The sequence below is a fragment of the Gopherus flavomarginatus genome, chromosome 4 (genome assembly GCF_025201925.1).
Source record: "Gopherus flavomarginatus isolate rGopFla2 chromosome 4, rGopFla2.mat.asm, whole genome shotgun sequence".
Classification (NCBI taxonomy): domain Eukaryota; kingdom Metazoa; phylum Chordata; order Testudines; family Testudinidae; genus Gopherus; species Gopherus flavomarginatus.
This window is the reverse complement of record NC_066620.1, coordinates 188,636,382-188,655,346: the sequence shown is the minus strand read 5'-3', so window position 1 is coordinate 188,655,346 and position 18,965 is coordinate 188,636,382. Positions and strand designations below refer to the sequence as shown.

The 18,965-nt window shown below is 48.0% G+C and overlaps 1 protein-coding gene across 2 annotated transcripts in view; it reads right to left on the bottom strand.

Annotated features, from left to right (window-relative positions):
- The window catches only part of SLC66A3 (solute carrier family 66 member 3), a 27,208-nt gene extending 26,503 nt beyond the window's left edge, over window positions 1-705 (bottom strand). For both annotated transcript variants that reach the window (XM_050951029.1, XM_050951031.1), the window contains exon 1: window positions 562-705. In XM_050951029.1, coding sequence (XP_050806986.1) covers window positions 562-701 — 140 coding nt within the window. In that variant the 5' untranslated portion in view covers window positions 702-705. The remainder of the gene's footprint in view (window positions 1-561) is intronic.
- Window positions 706-18,965: the final 18,260 nt, after the last annotated feature.

Here is an 18,965-nt window from a genome sequence, read left to right as displayed (position 1 = left end):
CTTCCCGCATCTTACAAGTACAGATTTTTAAATTTAAGAAAGCAGCACTCCATTTCCAACTGAAGTCGGGCACAGGCTTAGGGTAGCCAGGCTCCTTGCTGGGGCCTATTTTAAGAATGAAACCAAGGGTCAAGGACTATCCCATTCACTTAAAAACACGCTTTCTGGGGAATGGAAACTTCTAAAACATTTGCTGAAAGTTACATGAGGCACCAGCCCTTCTGGCTGCCTGGAGCGGAAGGTGCAGCGTTTCTCCGCCAGGGAGGCTGGAAAGTTGCTGCAAGTTGAAGCTGGGGGGAGCGATGCTAGTTGTCGGCGGGCTACGGGAAGGCGCCGCCTTCTCCACAAGGGTAATGAGCTGGGCGGCGGCATCCCTCCTTGTGCTCACAGCCAAGAACCGCCCAGTAAACTTCAGCCTGGGGAGTAACCCGTGCTCAGGCGGGTGTGAGGACGGCCGGCCCAAGGGGAGCGGGCCAAAGCGTGGCGAGCTCCCCGTGCTAAGGAGTCCCCCGGGCCCAGGCCGGCAGCAAAGGCGGGGCCTGGCCCCCGGCTCCGTCTTACCCGCTCAGCTCCAGCAGCAGGCTCTCCGGGCTGAGGCCGCGCGCCGAGCGGGCAGCCAGCACGGCCACCACCTGCGGCAGCTTGAGCACCATGCACACGAGCAGGGTGCTCCAGTTGGCCAGGGCCAGCAGCGCCTCCATCGCGCCGCGCCGCCCCGCCTCGTCCCCGGGGCGCGGCGCTTCGCTTCCCTTCCCTTCCGCTGGCAGCGCCGCGGGCCAGCCCGAGCCCGGCGGGGCGGGGAGCCACGCCGCAATCCGGAACGGGAGCGGGGAGCAGCATTGTCTCTGGGGCGGGGGGAGCTGTGGGACTGGGGGGACGGCACTCCCTGGGGGGGAGGGTGCGGGGGAGGACGGCACGCCCTGGGGGGGGGATTGCTGTTGGGAAACTGGGGGGACGGCACTCCCTGGGGGGGGGTGCTGTGGGACTGGGGGGACGGCACTCCCTGGGGGGGAGGGTGCTGTGGGACTAGGGGAGGGCGGCAGTGCATCGGGGGGGTGCTGTGGGACTGAGGGAACGGCACTCCCTCGGGGGGGTGTGTGTGGGACTGGGGGGGGCAGCACTCCCTCGGGGGGGGGTCGCGGTGGGACTGGGGGAGCGGCACAATCCCTCGGGTGGGTGCTGTGGGACTAGGGGAGGGTGGCAGTGCATAGGGGGGGGGTGCTGTGGGACTGAGGGAAACGGCACTCCCTCGGGGGGGGGGCTGTGGGACTGGGGGGGCAGCACTCCCTCGGGGGGGTGCTGTGGGACTGGGGGGAGTGGCACTCGGGGGGGGTGCTGTGGGACTGGGGGAGGGCGGCACTGCCTCGGAGGGGGGCTGTGGGACGGGGGGACAGCAATGCCTGGGGGGGGCCTGTGGGGATTGGGGAGCACATATCTCCCAAGCCCTGGCACGGACTGGGTGAGAGGGCCCTATGGCATAGGCAGGGCAGCTCCAGGCCCCAACACACCAAGCGCGTGACTTGTTGGAGGCAGGCAAGCTGCGGAGGGCACTCTGCCGGTCACGACAGGGGCAAAGCCAGGCTGCCTTCGGCCGGCTTGCCTGCAGGAGGTCCGCTGGTCCCGCAACTTCGGTGGACCTCCCGCAGCGTGCCTGTGGGAGGTCCAGAAGCCGCAGGACCAGCGGACCCTCCGCAGGCAAGCCGCCGAAAGGCAGCTGCCTGCCGTGCTTGGGGCAGCGAAATGCCTAGAGCCGCCCCTGGGCACAGGGGAGCTCTCTGGGACAGATACTGGCAGGGACGTTGCACTGGAGGGCCTTGAGGGCTCCCCTCCCACCTAGGGTTGCCAACTTTCCTTGCACAAAGGGAACACCACAGCCCTGCCCCTTCTCCGAGGCCCTGATCCCTCCACCCCCTGCTTGTCACTCTCCACCCCGATCACTCACTTTCACTGGGCTGGCTCAGGGGTCTGGGAGGGGGTGAGGGCTCCAGCTAGGGGTGCAGGGTCTGGGGTGGGGTCAGAAATGAGAGTTTCAGTGTGGGGAGGGGGCTCCGGGGTAGGGCAGGGGGTTGGGATAGGAGAGAGGGTGATGGCTCCGGCTCAGGGTGTGGGCTGTGGGGTGAGACCAGGGATGAGGGATTTGGGATGCAAGAGGGGGCTCTGGGCTGAGGGGTTCAGAGCATAGGAGGGGGCTCTGGGCTGAGGCAGCGGGTTGGAGTGTGAGTTCCACGGTGGGGACAGAAATTCGGGGTTCAGAGTGTAGGAGGTGGTTCTGGGCTGGAGGAGGGGTTAGGATGTGTGTGTGGAGGGGGGGCTCTGATGTGGGGCCAGGGATGAGGGCTTTGGGGTGCCAGAGGATACTCTGGGCTGGGATAGAGGGGTTTGGAGGGCGAGGGGAGTTAGGAGTGCAGGCTCCGGGTGGTGCTTATCTCAAACAGCTCCCAGAAGCAGTGACATGTCCTTTCTCTGGCTCCTAGGCCAAGGCTTGACCAGGTGGCTCTGCATGCTGACCCATCTGTAGGCGCCTCCCCCACAGCTCCCATTGGCCGCTGCTTCCCGGGAGCTGTGTGGAGCAGAGGCTAGCAGGGAGCCTGCCAGTGCCGCAGTTAGAGTGACCAGATGTCCCGATAAAATTGGGACTGTCCCAGTATTTAGTTGTTTGTCCCATGTCGGTCGGGATGCCATTTGTCCCGATATTTTGCACTCCGTTTTTGTTTTTTGCTTCAGCAGCGGCCCCCTTCCCATGCATCCCGATATTTTGTTCTTGTCATCTGGTCACCCTAGCCACAGTCAACGGCCTGGTCAGCAATGCTGACCAGAGCTGCCAGGAGCCTTTTCGATCCGGGTGTTCTGTTAAAAACTAGACATCTGGTCACCCTAGTCCCAGCCCCAGCATGGATGGGGACGGGGAGAGGCGGTGCAACTGGAGAGCCCTGGCTTAAGCACAAATGGCCGGGGGGGGGAGGAGGAGGAGTTGGCACTAGAGCTCTGGCTCCTACCACCGATTGCGAGAGGGGGAGATGTTACCCTGAGTGCCCTGACCCTCCAGCTCCAGCATGGATAGGGTGTAGTGCACTGGAGGGAGAGTATTTTGGTGCTTCTGTGTGTCTTGGGCCTAGGTCCTTCCAGCCTCTGACTTTTTCCACAGCCAAAAAAGCAGCTGGCACTGAACTCCTGTTTAGAAGCTGGGGGAGGCTGTGAGCAGTGAGCACGGCAAGCCCTGAGCACAAAAACAGGGCAAGGCCAGGCTTGGGGCTACAACTCAGCAGCATGGAGCCCCTGAAGCTTAGCTGGGAGAGATTCAGATTGTTCTTAGGAGAATGAAGGAGGCAAACCCAGGGCAGCAGGAGGTAACTATCATAAACCTAGTCCCAGATTTGGACCTTAGCGTCCAAAATATGGGGGTTAGCATGAAAACCTCCAAGCTTAGTTACCAGCTTGGACCTGGTAAAGCTGCCACCACCCAAAAAAATTAGTGTTTTGGGACACTCTGGTCCCCCCAAAAACCTTCCCTGGGGACCCCAAGACCCAAATCCCTTGAGTCTCACAACAAAGGGAAATAAACCTTTTCCCTTCCCCCCTCCAGGTGTTCCTGGAGAGAGACACAGAAGCAAGCTCCATGAATCTAAACAGAGGGACTCCACCCTCCCCGTTCCCAGTCCTGGAAAACAGAATTACCGAGAGCTAATCTCTCTTTCCCTCTCACCCAGAGGGAATGCAAAGTCAGGCTAGTAAATCTAACACACACAGATTTCCCCCTGACTTCTTCCTCCCACCAATTCCCTGGTGAGCACAGACTCAATTCCCTGGAGTTCCCCACTAAAGAAAAACTCCAACAGGTCTTAAAAAGAAAGCTTTATATAAAAAGAAAGAAAAATACATAAAAATGGTCTCTCTGTATTAAGGTGACAAATACAGGGTCAATTGCTTAAAAGAATATTGAATAAACAGCCTTATTCAAAAAGAATACAATTCAAAGCACTCCAGCAACTATAGACATGTAAAAACAAAAAAAACATATAAATCACTATCTGATCTTTTGTACTTACAACTGGGAAACAGAAGATTAGAAAGGCAGGAGACAGAAAAAAATCACTTCTCATAGCCGAGAGAGTACAGGCAGAAGACCAAAGAACAAAGGACTCCCACACAAACTTCCCTCCACCCAGATCTGAAAAAGTCTGGTTTCCTGATTGGTCCTCCTGGTCAGGTGTTTCAGGTACTTCTTTCCAGGTGTAAGAGACATTAACCCTTAGCTATCTGTTTATGACACGCTCCCCCAAATTGCAGACAGTGGGGAAGCTCACTGGCGGCGATTTCCTTCTAGAACTTTAAAATAAACAGATTAATACAACACATGCACCTTTACATATACCACTAAGTATATAACTAACAGACTTCTACATTTTAAGAACACTTTTTAACTACTGGATTCTGGGAAACTCTCACGGGAGAGTGCATCAACTACTTTGTAAGAAGCTCCTAAGATGTGCTGAATTTCAAAATCAAAATCTTGGAGAGCTAAACTCCAATGAAGAAGTTTCTTCTTGTTCCCCTTGGCAGTATGGAGCCACTTTAGTGCAGCATGGTCAGTTTGTAGCTGGAACCGCCGTCCCCAAACATATGGGCGTAGCTTTTCCAGGGCGTACACAATGGCGTAGCATTCCTTTTCACTGACAGACCAGTGACTTTCCCTCTCAGACAGTTTCTTGCTGAGAAACACGACAGGATGGAAGTTGTGATCCGTTGCTTCCTGCATGAGAACTGCTCCTATACCATGCTCAGATGCATCCGTGGTTACTAGGAATGGCTTGTCAAAGTCCGGGGCCCTGAGCACAGGGTCAAACATGAGCGTTGCCTTAAGTTGGGTAAAGGCCTTTTGACACTCATCAGTCCACTTAACTGCATTTGGCTGGGTCTTTTTGGTCAGGTCGGTCAGTGGGGCAGCAATTTGGCTGTAGTGTGGTATAAATCGCCTGTAGTACCCGGCCAAGCCTAAGAAGGATTGGACCTGTTTCTTTGACCTTTGGGACAGGCCACTTTTGGATAGCATCCACCTTGGCCTGTAGGGGGTTTATGGTTCCTCGACCCACCTGGTACCGCAGGTAAATCACTCTGTTTTGGCCTATTTGACACTTTTTGGCCTTAACAGTTAGTCCAGCCTGCCTGATGCGCTCAAAGACCTTTTCCAGGTGTAGTAGGTGTTCGGGCCAGGAGTCTGAAAAAATGGCCACATCATCGAGGTAGGCAACTGCATATTCTCCCAGTCCTGCTAGTAGACCATCTACCAGCCTCTGGAAGGTGGTGGGTGCATTTCGAAGGCCGAAAGGAAGGACATTAAATTCATACACCCCGGCATGGGTGACGAATGCTGACCTCTCCTTGGCAGGTTCATCTAGCGGTACTTGCCAGTACCCCTTGGTTAAGTCTATTCTAGAGATGAACTGGGCATGTCCCAACTTCTCCAATAGCTCATCGGTGCGTGGCATTGGATAGTTGTCTGGACGAGTTACCGCATTTAGCTTACGGTAGTCCACGCAAAAGCGTATTTCCCCATCTGGTTTGGGTACCAGAACCACTGGAGATGCCCATGCACTGGTAGATGAGCGGATTATACCCATCTGTAGCATGTTCTGGATCTCCCGTTCTATAGCAGCTTGGGCATGAGGAGACACCCGGTAGGGTGGGGTTCTAATGGGGTGAGCATTACCTGTGTCAATGGAGTGGTATGCCCGTTCAGTCCGTCCTGGGGTGGCTGAGAACAATGGGGCGAAGCTAGTGCACAGCTCCTTGATTTGTCGCCGCTGCAGACGTTCCAGGGTGGTTGAGAGGTTCACCTCTTCCACGCCACCGTCTTTTTTCCCGTCGTAGTAGACACCGTCAGGCCACTCAGCATCATCTCCCTGGACTGTAAACTGACAAACCTGTAAGTCTCTGGAATAGAAAGGCTTGAGAGAATTAACATGGTACACTCTGGGCTTTAGTGAGGAATTGGGAAATGCTATGAGGTAGTTCACAGTTCCCAGGCGCTCTTGGACCATGAATGGCCCTTCCCATGATGCTTCCATCTTATGGGCCTGTTGCGCCTTCAGCACCATAACCTGGTCTCCTACCTTGAAGGAACGTTCTCTGGTATGTTTGTCATACCAGGCCTTTTGCTCTTCCTGAGCATCCTTTAGGTTTTCTCTAGTAAGGGCTAAAGAGTGTTGGAGGGTGCTTTGTAGGTTGCTTACAAAGTCCAGAATGTTAGTTCCTGGAGAAGGCGTAAACCCCTCCCATTGCTGCTTCACCAACTGTAATGGCCCCTTAACCTCGTGACCATACACAAGTTCAAACGGTGAAAACCCTAAACTGGGATGTGGTACAGCCCTGTAGGCAAACAGCAACTGTTGCAACACTAGGTCCCAATTATTGGAGTGTTCGTTGACGAATTTACATATCATGGCCCCCAAAGTTCCATTAAAACTTTCCACCAGGCCATTGGTTTGATGGTGGTACGGGGTGGCAACCAAGTGGTTCACTCCATGCATTTCCCACAGTTTTTGCATGGTCCCTGCCAGGAAATTAGATCCTGAATCTGTAAGGATGTCAGAGGGCCAACCTACCCTGGCAAAGATGTCTGTTAAGGCCAGGCACACAGTGTTAGCCTGGTGTTGCCTAGAGCTACAGCTTCTGGCCATCGGGTAGCAAAGTCCACGAAAGTCAGTACGTACTGCTTTCCTTTGGGTGTCTTTTTTGGGAAAGGACCCAGAATATCCACAGCTACTCGCTGAAATGGGACCTCAATTATGGGGAGTGGCTGGAGAGGGGCCTTGACCTGGTCTTGAGACTTTCCCACTCTTTGGCATACCTCACAAGACCGGACATACTTGGCAACATTCTTGCCCATCCCCTCCCAGTGGAAGGACTTCCCTAACCGGTCCTTGGTTCTGTTCACCCCAGCATGGCCACTGGGATGATCATGGGCTAAGCTTAAGAGCTTCCCTCAGTACTTAGTTGGAACCACCAACTGTTTTTTGCGGCTGCCATTCTTCCCGGTGTCCACCAGAAAGAATCTCCTTATATAAAAGTCCTTGGTCTATTAACAAACCGGGATCGATTAGAAGAGCTGAGAGGCGGTGGGGTGCTCCGTGCCGCCGCCCAAGCTTTCTGAAGGCTGTCATCTGCTTCCTGCTCAGTCTGGAACTGTTCCCTTGAGGCTGGGGTCACCAGTTCTTCCTCAGACTGTGGACTTGGCTTGGTCCCTCTGGAAGCGATGTAGGTGATGGGGTTGTTTCCGTTGCTGGTGAACCGCTCTCCGCTGGTGCACCTGAGGGTATTTCAGGCTCTGGCTGAGCCCTTTGGGTATGGCTGTCTGTTGCTTCTGCCAGTTCTGGCTCGCTGGCGCCCTCTGGCGTTGAGTTTGAAGATGTGGTTGCACTTGCTGGTGCTGGTTGCTGTTCCAGTTCCGGGCCTGGACTGGAGGCGCTGTGGCTGTTTCAGTGGTTGGCATGGAATCCGGGGCCACTACCTCTGTCTGGGTCTCTGGTAACACAGACGGGGCGTCTGTGGACGGCTCAGGAACAGGAATGGGTCTGGAAGCTTGCCTGGTTTGGCTACGTGTAACCATTCCCACTCTCTTGGCCCACTTCACCTGGTTGGCCAAGTCTTCCCAGTAGCATGGGGATAGGATAATTGTCATAGTCCACATTCCTGACCAGCCTTTGTACTGGACAGGCAAAAGTCCACATTCCTGACCAGCCTTTGTACTGGACAGGCAGTTCAGCTGTAGGCAAGTCTACAGCTTGTGACATGAAGGGGTAAATTGTCACTTGGGCCTTTGGGTTGATGAATTTGGGGTCTACGAAGGGATTGGTGGATAGCTGACACTTGTGCCCCCCGTGTCTCTCCACGCAGTAACCTTCTTTCTGCCCACTCTCAAATTTTCCCTTCGCTCCAAGGGTATTTGAGAGGCATCCGGGCCTGGGGATCTTTTGTGTGATGGTGGTGTAATGAACTGCACTCGGATGGCGTTCTTTGGACAGTTGGCCTTGATATGTCCCAGTTCATTACACTTAAAGCATCTTCCATCTGATGGGTCACTGGGTCGAGGTGAGTTACTGGAGACTGGTGAGGTGGAAGAATAGGGCGTCTGTGGCTGTACTTGGGTTGTATGTGGGGTCTTTGGCTGTCCTCGGTTGTAGGGTTTATGGTCGGTGTGCCCCCCTGGGGTATTCGTTCCCCTTGACCGTAGCTTTCTTGCTTTCTGCCACTTCCACCATCTGGCTCCAATCTCCCCGCCTCAGCGAGATTTTTGGGTTTTCCATCTTGTATGTACCGTGTGATGTCCTCAGGAAACACCATCCAAGAACTGTTCCATTTGTATGAGGAGGTGCAGTTCTCCAAGGTTTTAACATTGTGTCCTGATATCCAGGCCTCATAATTTTTCCCAACGTAGTAGGCGTGTTTGGGAAATGACACATCTGGTTTCCACTTTTGGGTTCTAAAACGCCGACGGGCATGATCTGGGGTGATCCCCATTCTGTATCTGGCCTTGGTTTGAAAAAGTTTATAGTCGTTCATGTTCTCCTTAGGCATTTCAGCTGCCACCTCTGCTAAAGGTCCACTGAGCTGTGGCCTCAATTCTACCATGTACTGGTCTTCAGGGATGCGGTACCCAAGACAGGCTCTTTCAAAATTTTCCAAGGAGGCCTCGATGTCATCACCTGTCTTGTAGGTGGGAAATTTCCTGTGCTGTGGAACAATCATTGGCGCAGGGTTGTTAGGGTTGGTTGTTTTTTTTGCTTAGCCTTTTCTAATTCCATGGCCTGTCGGTGGGCTTCCCTCTGGAGTTCCAGCTGTTTTTGGTGGCCTGCATCTTTGGCTGCTTGCTCTCTTTTGTAGGCTGCCTCTCTTTCTCTTTCTCTCAGCTCCATCTCTTGTGGTCTTTTTTCCAGTTCTCGCCTGTGTTCAGCTTCTTCGATTTGTTCTTTGGCCTCCATTTTTGTCTTGGTAGGCATGGTTCCTGTTTTCTTGTGTTGGGGTGCCCTCCGGTGTTTATCTTCTGAACTGCAGGCTCTGTTGCCTCCTGGGGTCTGCCTAGCAACAGTGCCTTTTTCCCTTTCTTTCTCTAGCTAATTTTTTCAGTGTAAAGTAAACCAGAAAAACCACTTTATTAGCATGAGTATAGTGCTGGTATCTGCCTCCTAATGGGAGTGCTATTGTGTGACAAAAGACCCTTAATAGTCTCTTAATGGTTTCTTGCTTAATATGCAAGCCACAACTGCCAGAGAGAGCAGAGAAAAAAAATTCTCTCTGGTTCCCTTTTAAAACCAAACTGTTTCTCTCTGCTAAAAAGCCCCTAGCAGAGAAAAGAAAAATATAATATTCCTACTGGCTTCTGGATTCTATCTTTCCCACGACGCTGCACACCATATCATAACCTAGTCCCAGATTTGGACCTTAGCGTCCAAAATATGGGGGTTAGCATGAAAACCTCCAAGCTTAGTTACCAGCTTGGACCTGGTAAAGCTGCCACCACCCAAAAAATTAGAGTGTTTCAGGGCACTCTGGTCCCCACAAAACCTTCCCTGGGGACCCCAAGACCCAAATCCTTGAGTCTCACAACAAAGGGAAATAAACCTTTTTCCCTTCCCCCCTCCAGGTGTTCCTGGAGAGATACACAGAAGCAACCTCCGTGAATCTAAGCAGAGGGATTCCACCCTCCCCCGTTTCCAGCCGGGAAACACAAGCACTTCCCTCTTCACCCAGAGGGAATGCAAAGTCGGGCTAGTAAATCTAACACACACAGATTTCCCCCTGACTTCTTCCTCCCACCAATTCCCTGGTGAGCTGCAGACTCAATTCCCTAGAGTTCCCCACTAATGAAAAACTCCAACAGGTCTTAAAAGAAAGCTTATATAAAAAGAAAGAAAAATACATAAAAATGGTCTCTCTGTATTAAGGTGACAAATACAGGGTCAATTGCTTAAAAGAATATTGAATAAACAGCCTTATTCAAAAAGAATACAATTCAAAGCACTCCAGCAACTATAGACATGTAAATACATAAAAAAAACATATAAATCACTAGCTGATCCTTTGTACTTACAACTGGGAAACAGAAGATTAGAAAGCAAGAAATAGAAATCCCCTCATATCCAAGAGAGCATACAGGCAGAAGAACCAAGAACAAAGGACTCACACACAAACTTCCCTCCACCCAGAGTTGAAAAAATCCTGTTTCCTGATTGGTCCTCTAGTCAGGTGCTTCAGGTTACTTTTTTTTTTCAGGTGAAAGAGCCATTAACCCTTAGCTATCTGTTTATGACACAAGCCCCCCAGGAATCCTGGGCCCAGCCTTGTTGGGGTTATGACGACTGCCAGACAGGAGAGTCCTCAAGGGCAGGGAGGCCTCTGGGTAAAGGAAGTGGAAGCGAGGACTCAGATCCTTTCTCTAGCCCATTTCACCAAGGTAGTGGAGAAGCCAGGAAAGTTCCCCCCAAGAGTGGGACCATTCTCCTGCTTACGTGTAGCTGGAGTACCTCTGGCACCTCTGGGCTTGCTGCATCTGTTATGAAAGTAAAACAAAAAAAAATTGCTTCAGCCCTGGCACCTCTTTCATTACAAATAAAGCACTATATAGCAGGCTGAGGAGAGGAGGCCCTATCAGTCCCATTCACACATACACCAGCTACCTGAAGAGGAAAGACACAATAGGTAAGAGGCCCCTTACCCCAGCTCCACCTGGCTGTGGTGGTTTGGCCAATTTGCTCTTCCAGTGTAAATTGAGCTAGTTGGGATAGGGTTGGTAGTGTTATATGGCAGGGCAATATGGAAGTATTTGGTCTGGGCAGGGCAGTTTCTTCCCTTCTGCACTCTAGCAGCTGTGGGTGAAGTTGCTGCTGCTGTCTCTGCCCGTCTTGTGGAGCAGATGGCTTTGTGGTGACAGTCTATTCCCTGTTGCAGTGCTGGTAACTCAATATTTGGTGGTTCTTGAAGCATGTAGAGCTGTGTCAGTATGTGAGACTCTCAACTTTCATTTTAAAACAAGAGTAACGTTCTACTCCTCATGGTTGTGGAGAAAAGTTTGAAAGCAAGCGTGCTATGTCGCAAAACCTAGAAGCAAATATAAAATTTATTATTTAAAAAAACATTTTTAAAGCCAATCTCATGCTTTTTAGGAGTCTGCCTTTTTAAGTGCTTTGGTATGGCAATACTGCCTCCAAGCATGTGAATGATGATCTCCTACTGATGGTATTTTCCCCTTTTCAACCCAAGAAGCTAGTTGAATTTCAGGGCCGTGGTGATGTGCCAGTTGGAAGTGAAAATTGATGCATTCTTGTGTGCTAGAAATGTGCAAAGTACTGCTTCTCTAAATGCAGGATAAAACAAGAAAAAAGGAGCAATTTCTTAGCTTACAGCAGGGGTCGGCAACCTTTCAGAAATCTGACTCTCTCTCTCTCTCTCTCTTCCCAAAGTAATGCAGTGCTCACAGGCTGCTGCTTGACTTTCTTGCTTTTTGCCTCTGCATCTCTCTCTCTCTCTGTTGTTGTGTGTTCTGTCTTCTCTAATCTTTTGCCTTCCCTCAAGCACATAAACAGAGAACAATACTCAGCACAACCTCTCCAACCACTCAGTCCAAGGTCCTGGGTGAGGTCACAACCCCCGTTTTTGTCTTATTTGTGGGGGGCTTCTGATTAACAGCTTTATGTTAATTGAAGTGAATGTTCACACAGAGGTTTGCGAGCCAAGCATAACAGCATAACAGGATCAGATGAGCTCTGGGGCCCTAAACACATACCTTTTGAAGTGTTGGCCTTTAGTTGGGGGTGGGGAGAAGCAGATCTGACAGGGCAGCTGCTATTCACTCCCTGCCAGCTGACAACCCGTGGCAGAGGCAGAAGCTGCACTGCAGTCACTGGGAGTGCAGCCGTGTGACAGCAGAGCTAGAGGAGGCAGGGGAAGTGGACAGGCCCGGCAGGCAAATAATCATTATCTCAGGCCAGCTAGGGTTTAGCAAAAACTGCAAAACAAAACAAAAAGAACATTTTTTGCTCTCCCTACTGGAAAGTCAGAACACCTAAAACGAGACATTCCTGGAAAACCAGGAGTCTTGGGCACATGATTTATTTTAGTTCTCCACTTTTTAATAGTCTTCTCAGCTTGTTTGCAATTCAGCCAAATGCTTTTTTACTTGGCATCCTTTGCATTTGGTGGCTTGTCCTGCAGATTCCTATTTGTTCCATATGTAGATGATATTATGAAAGAAAAATGTCGAAAGCTGCATGCCAGTTAAATGGTTTTACGGGTACTATGTGCCGTATAATTTTTAGAGGCAGAACGAGAATATTGCTGTGCTTACAAAAGGCCTGCTGAATGTTAGGCTGAATAGAAGCTTCACAGAATTTTGAATGGAAGTACTGTAAGCAAAAATACAACTTGTTGACTCAGGATTTGCTTTGTGAACTAGCTTATTCAGTAACAGCAGAGCAGTTGTATTGGCGTCTGTAAGCCACTCTGGGGATTGGCATGTTATTAAAATAATATGGTTAGCTGAGCTAGCTAAGAAGTAGGTTATTAAGATCCTAACATAGAAAAACATCACAGGATTAAAAAATAGAGATAAGACACATAAGGTGAGTAGTTTGCACTGAATCCCTTTAAATGGATTTTTATATTAAATTAGGACATTGTCCCTTTTATGTAGAAAGTTCATTTGCCATTCATAAAAACAGCCATTTTGGGTCAGACCAAAGTTCAGTCTAGCCCAGCATCCTGTCTTCCGACAGTGGCCAATGCCAGGTGTCCCAGAGGGAAAGAACAGAACAGGTAATCGTCAAGTGATCCATCCCCTGTCTCCCATTCCCAGCTTCTGGCAAACAGGCTAGGGGCACTATCCCTGCCCATCCTGGCTAAAAGCCATTGGTTCCCCTATCCTCCATTAACTTATCTAGTTCTTTTTTGAACCCTGTTATAGTCTTGGCCTTCGCAACATCCTCTGGTAAGGAGTTCCACAGGTTGACTGTGCGTTGTGTGTAAAAATACTTCCTTTTGTTTGTTTTAAACTGCTGCCTATTAATTTCATTTGGAGACCCCTAGTTCTTGTGTTATGAGAAGGAGTAAATAATACTTATTTAATTCCTCTGCACCAGTCATGATTTTATAGACTTCTATCATATTCCCCCCAGTTGTCTCTTTTCCAAGATGAAAAGTCCTCATTTTATTAATCTTTCCTCATATGGCAGCCATTCCATACCTCTAATCATTTTTGTTGCCATTTTCTGAATCTCTTCTAATTCCTATATATTTTCTCTGAAATGGAGCGACCACATCTGCGCACAGTATTTAAGATGTGGGCATATCATGGATTTATATAGAGGCAATATGATATTTTTTCTGTCTTACTATCTATCCCTTTCTTAATGATTCCCAACATTCTGTTCGCTTTTTTGACTGCTGCTGCACATTGAGTGGATGTTTTCAGAGAACTATCCACAGTGATTCAAGATCTCTTTCTTGAGGGGTAACAGTTAATTTAGACCCTATCATTTTATAAGTATAAATTGGGATTATGTTTTCCAGTGTGTATTACTTTGCATTTATCAACATTGAATTTAATCTGCCATTTTGTTGCCCAGTCACCCAGTTTTGTGAGATCCTTCTTCGCAGTCTGATTGGGACTTTACTATATTGCGTAGTTTTGTATCATCTGCAGATTTTGCCACCTCACTGTTTACCCTTTTTTCGAGATCATTTATGTATATGTTGTGTAGGACTGGGCCCAGTACAGACCTTGGGGGGGACACCACTATTTACCTCTCCATTCTGAAAACAGACCATTTATTCCTACCCTTTGTTTCTATCTTTTAGCCAGTTACCAATCCATGAGAGGACCTTCCCTCTTATCCCGTGACAGCTTACTTTTCTTAAGAGCTTTTGGTGAGGGACCTTGTCAAAGGCTTTCTGAAAATCTAAATACACTACATTCACTGGATCCCCCTTATGCACATGCTTGTTGACCTCCCTCAATGAATTCTAGTAGATTGGTGAGGCATGATTTCCCTTTAGAAAAAACCATGTTGACTCTTCACCAACAAATCGTGTTCAGATATGTATCTTGATAAGTCTGTTCATTGCTATAGTTTCAACCAATTTTCCTGGTACTGAAGTTAGGTGTCCCAGTCTGAAATTGCTGGGATCACATCTGGAGTCCTTTTTCAAAATTGGCATTACATTAGCTATCCTCTAGTCATTTGGTACAGAAGCAGGTTTAAATTATAGGTTACAAACTAAGGTTAGTAGTTCTGCAATTTCACATTTTGAGTTCCTTCAGAACTCTTGGGTGAATACTGTCTGGTCCTGGTGACTTATTACTGCTTAGTTTATCCATTTGTTCCAAAACCTCCTCTAATGACACCTCAATTTGGGACAGTTCCTCAGATTTGTCACCTAAAAAGAATGGCTCAGGTTTGGGAATCTCCCTCACCTCCTCAGCCATGAAGACCAATGCAAAGAATTAATTTAGTTTCTCCGCAATGGCCTTATCATCCTGGAGTGCTCCTTTAGCGTCTCAATTATCCAGTGGCCTCACTGGTTATTTAGCAGGCTTCCTGCTTCTGATGCACTTAAAAATACTTTTTTGCTATTCCTTTTTGAGTCTTTGGCTAGCTGTTCTTAAAATTCTTTTTTAGCCTTCCTAACTATGTTTTTACACGTCATTTGCCAGAGTTTATGTACCTTTCCATTTTCCTCAATAGGATTAAACTTCCACTTTTTAAAGGATGCCTTTTTGTCTCTTACTGCTTCTTTTACTTTGTTGTTTAGCCAGGGTGGCACTTCTTTGGTTTTCTTACTATGTTTTTTAATTTGGGGTATACATTTAAGTTGAGCCTCTATTATGGTGTCTTTAAAAGGTTTCCATGCAGCTTGCAGGAATTTCACTTTATGGGCTGTAGCTTTTAATTTCAGTTTAACTTCCTCGTTTTTGTGTAGTTCTCCTTTCTGAAATTAAATATTACAGTGTTGGGCTGCTGTGGTGTTTTCCCCGCCACAGGGATGTTAAATGTAATTATATGATCACTATTATCAAGCGATCCAACTATATTCACTCTTGAACTAGATCCTGTTCTCCACTTAGGACTAAATCAAGAATTGCCCCTCCTCTTGTGTGTTCCAGGACTAGCTATTCCAAGAAGCAGTCATTTAAAGTGTCCAGAAACTTTATCTCTGCATCCCATCCTGAGGTGATATGTACCCAGTCAATATGAGGATAGTTGAAATCCCCCATTATTGAGTTTCTTATTTTTATAGCCTCTCTAATCTCCCTAAACATTACACAGTCACTATCACCATTCTGATCAGGTAGTCGGTAATCTATCCCTACTGCTATATTCTTATTATTAGAGCATGGAATTAGACCACAGAGATTCTATGGTACAGTTTGGTTCATTTAAGGTTTTTACTTCATTTGATTCTAAGCTTTCTTTCACATATAGTGCCACTCCCCCACCAGCACGATCTGTTCTGTCCTCCGATATATTTTGTACCCTGGTATTACTGTGTCCCATTGATTATCCTCATTCCACCAAGTTTCTGTGATGCCTATATTGTATTAATGTCCTCATTTAATATGATGCACTCGAGTGCATCCATCTTATTATTTAGACTTCTAGCATTTGTATATAAGCACTTTAAAAACTTTTCACTTTTTAGCTGTCTGCGATTACGTGATGTAATTGAATGGGACTCTTTTTCATTTGACTTTTTCTCATTAGATCCCACCCGTTTTATCATCTTCCATCCTCTCCTCCTTACTAGGACGTAGAGAATCTCCATTAATAGATCCTCCCATAAGGGATGTCTTTGTCCGAACCCTGTGCTTCTCCACACCTGTCGGCTTTCCCCCGGCCCTTAGTTTAAAAACTGCTCAACAAGCTTTTTAATGTTAAGTGCCAGCAATCTGGTTCCTTTTGGTTTAGGTGGAGCCGATCCTTCCTGTATAGGCTCCCCTTTCCCAAAAGTTTCCCCAGTTCCTAATAAATCTAAACTGCTCCTCCCTACATCATTGTCTCATCCACGCATTGAGACCGTGTAGTTCTGCCTGTCTAAGTGGCCCTGCGCGTGGAACTGGAAGCATTTCATAGAATGCTACTATGGAGATCCTAGACTTCAATCTCTTACTTAGCAGCCTAAATTTGGCCTCCAGGACCTCTCTATTATTCTTTCCTATATTATTGGTACCTACATGTACCATGACCACCGGCTGCTCCGCAGCAATACACATAAGTCTATCTAGATGTCTTGAGAGATCTGCAACCTTCGCACCAGGGAGGCAAGTCACCATTCAGTTTTCCTGGTCATCAAAAACCCAGCTATCTGTGTTTCTAATGAATGAATTGCCCATTACTAATATCTGTCTCTTTCTAATTACTGGAGTTCCCTCCCCCAGAGAGGTATCCTCAGTGCGAGAGGATACTGTGATGACATCTGGAAGGAGGGTCCCAACAATGGGATCATTTGCACCTGTTCTAGTTGGATGTTTCTCCCTTCCCTGGGATTTTCAGCCTCCTCAACAGCACAGCTTGAGTTCTCAGATGTATTTTCTTTTTTCTTTTAGTAATAAAAATTACCTTTTCAAGAACAGAATTGGATTTTTGTGTCTTAAGAGGTTTGTGCACATGTTGTTTAATTAGCTGGGGCCAACAGCTGATTTCCTTTTTCTTTCTCAGCTCTTCCCTGGATGGGGGCTGAAAGGGCTCGAGGGTACCCTACAGGAAGGAATTCCCAAGTGTGCCTTCCTGGGCTTGTCATAAACAGATAGCTAAGGGTTAATGTCTCTTTCACCTGAAGCACCTGACCAGAGGACCAATCAGGAAACTGGATTTTTTCAACTTTGGGTGGAGGGAATTTAGTGTGTCTGAGTCTTTGTCTGCCTGCCTGCTTTCTCTGAGCTTTGGAGAAGCAGTTTCTACTTTCTAGTCTTCTGTTTCTAAGTGTAAGGACAAAGAGATCAGATAGTAAGTTATATGGTTTCTTTTCTTTGGTATTTGCATGAATATAAGTGCTGGAGTGCTTTGATTTGTATTCTTTTTGAATAAGGCTGTTTATTCAATATTCTTTTAAGCAATTGACCCTGTATTGTATCATCTTAATACAGAGAGACCATTTGTATGTATTTTTCTTTCTTTTTATATAAAGCTTTCTTTTAAGACCTGTTGGAGTTTTTCTTTACTTCAGGGAAATTGAGTCTGTACTCACCAGGGAATTGGTGGGAGGAAGAAATCGGGGAGATCTGTGTGTTGGATTTGCTAGCCTGATTTTGCATTCCCTCTGGGGGAATAGGAGAGTACTATTTGTTTCCAGGATTGGGAACAGAGAGGGGGAGTCACTCTGTGTAGTTTCACAGAGCTTGTGTCTGTGTATCTCTCCAGGAGCACCTGGAGGGGGGAAGGGAAAAAGGATTATTTCCCTTTGTTGTGAGACTCAAGGGATTTGGGTCTTGGGGTCCCAGGGAAGGTTTTTCAGGGGGACCAGAGTGCCCCAAAACACTCTAATTTTTTGGGTGGTGGCAGCAGGTACCAGGTCCAAGCTGGTAACTAAGCTTGGAGGTTTTCATGCTAACCCCCATATTTTGGACGCTAAGGTCCAAATCTGGGACTAAGGTTATGACATGGTGTAGCAGTGGTGGGATATAGACAGAATCCAGAAGCCAGTAGGAATATTATATTTTTCTCTTCTCTGCTAAGGGCTTTTTAGCAGAGAGAAACAGTTTGGTTTTAAAAGGGAACCAGAGAGAATTTTTTTTTCTGCTCTCTCTGGCAGTTTGTGGCTTGCATAATAAGCAAGAAGCCATTAAGAGACTGTTAAGGGTCTTTTGTCATGCAATAGCCCTCCCATTAGGAGGCAAGTACCAGCACTATATGCATGCAAATAAAGTGGTTTTTCTGGTTTCCTTTCATTGAACATTAGCTAGAGAGAGAAAGGGAAAAAAGCATTGTTGCTAGGCAGACCCCAGGAGGCAACAGAGCCTGCAGTTCAGAAGATAAACACCGGAGGGCACCCCAACACAAGAAAACAGGAATCATGACTTCTAAGGCAAAAATTGAGGCCGAAGAGCAATTCAAAGAAGCTGAACACAGGCGACAACTGGAAATAAAACAAAAAGAGATGGAGATGAAAGAAAGAGAAGAACAAATCAAACAGGCAGCACACAAAAGAAAACTAGAAGAAGAAGAGGTGGCCTACCGAAGGAAACAAGCAGAAGATGAGTTGGCCCACAGAAGGAAGCAAGAAGAAGAAGAGGCGGCCCACCGCCGAGACATGGAAAAACAACAAAAAGAAATGGAAAAACAACAAAAAGAGAATGAAGAGAAGGAAAAACAGAGAAAACATGAACTGGACTTGGCAAAAGCTGGGCTACATGTGCCAGCCAACCCTAACAACCCGGCGCCAATTATTGCTCCACAGCACAGGAAATTTCCCACCTACAAGGCAGGTGATGACACCAAGGCCTTCTTGGAAAATTTTGAAAGAGCCTGTCTTGGGTACAACATTCCCGAAGACCAGTACATGGTAGAATTGAGGTCACAGCTCAGTGGACCTTTAGCAGAGGTGGCAGCTGAAATGCCTAAGCAGCAAATGAATGACTATAAACTTTTTCAAACCAAGGCCAGATACCGAATGGGGATAACCCCAGATCATGCCCGTCGGCGCTTCAGAACCCAAAAGTGGAAACCAGAGGTGTCATTTCCCAAACACGCCTACTACGTTGCAAAAAACTATGAGGCCTGGATAACAGGAAACAACGTTCAAACCTTGGAAGAACTGCACCTCCTCATACAAATGGAGCAGTTCTTGGATGGTGTTCCTGAAGACATCACACGGTACATACAAGATGGAAATCCCAAAGATATCGCTGAGGCGGGGGAGATTGGAGCCAAATGGATGGAACTGGCAGAAAGCAAGAAAGCTACTGTCAAGGGGAACGA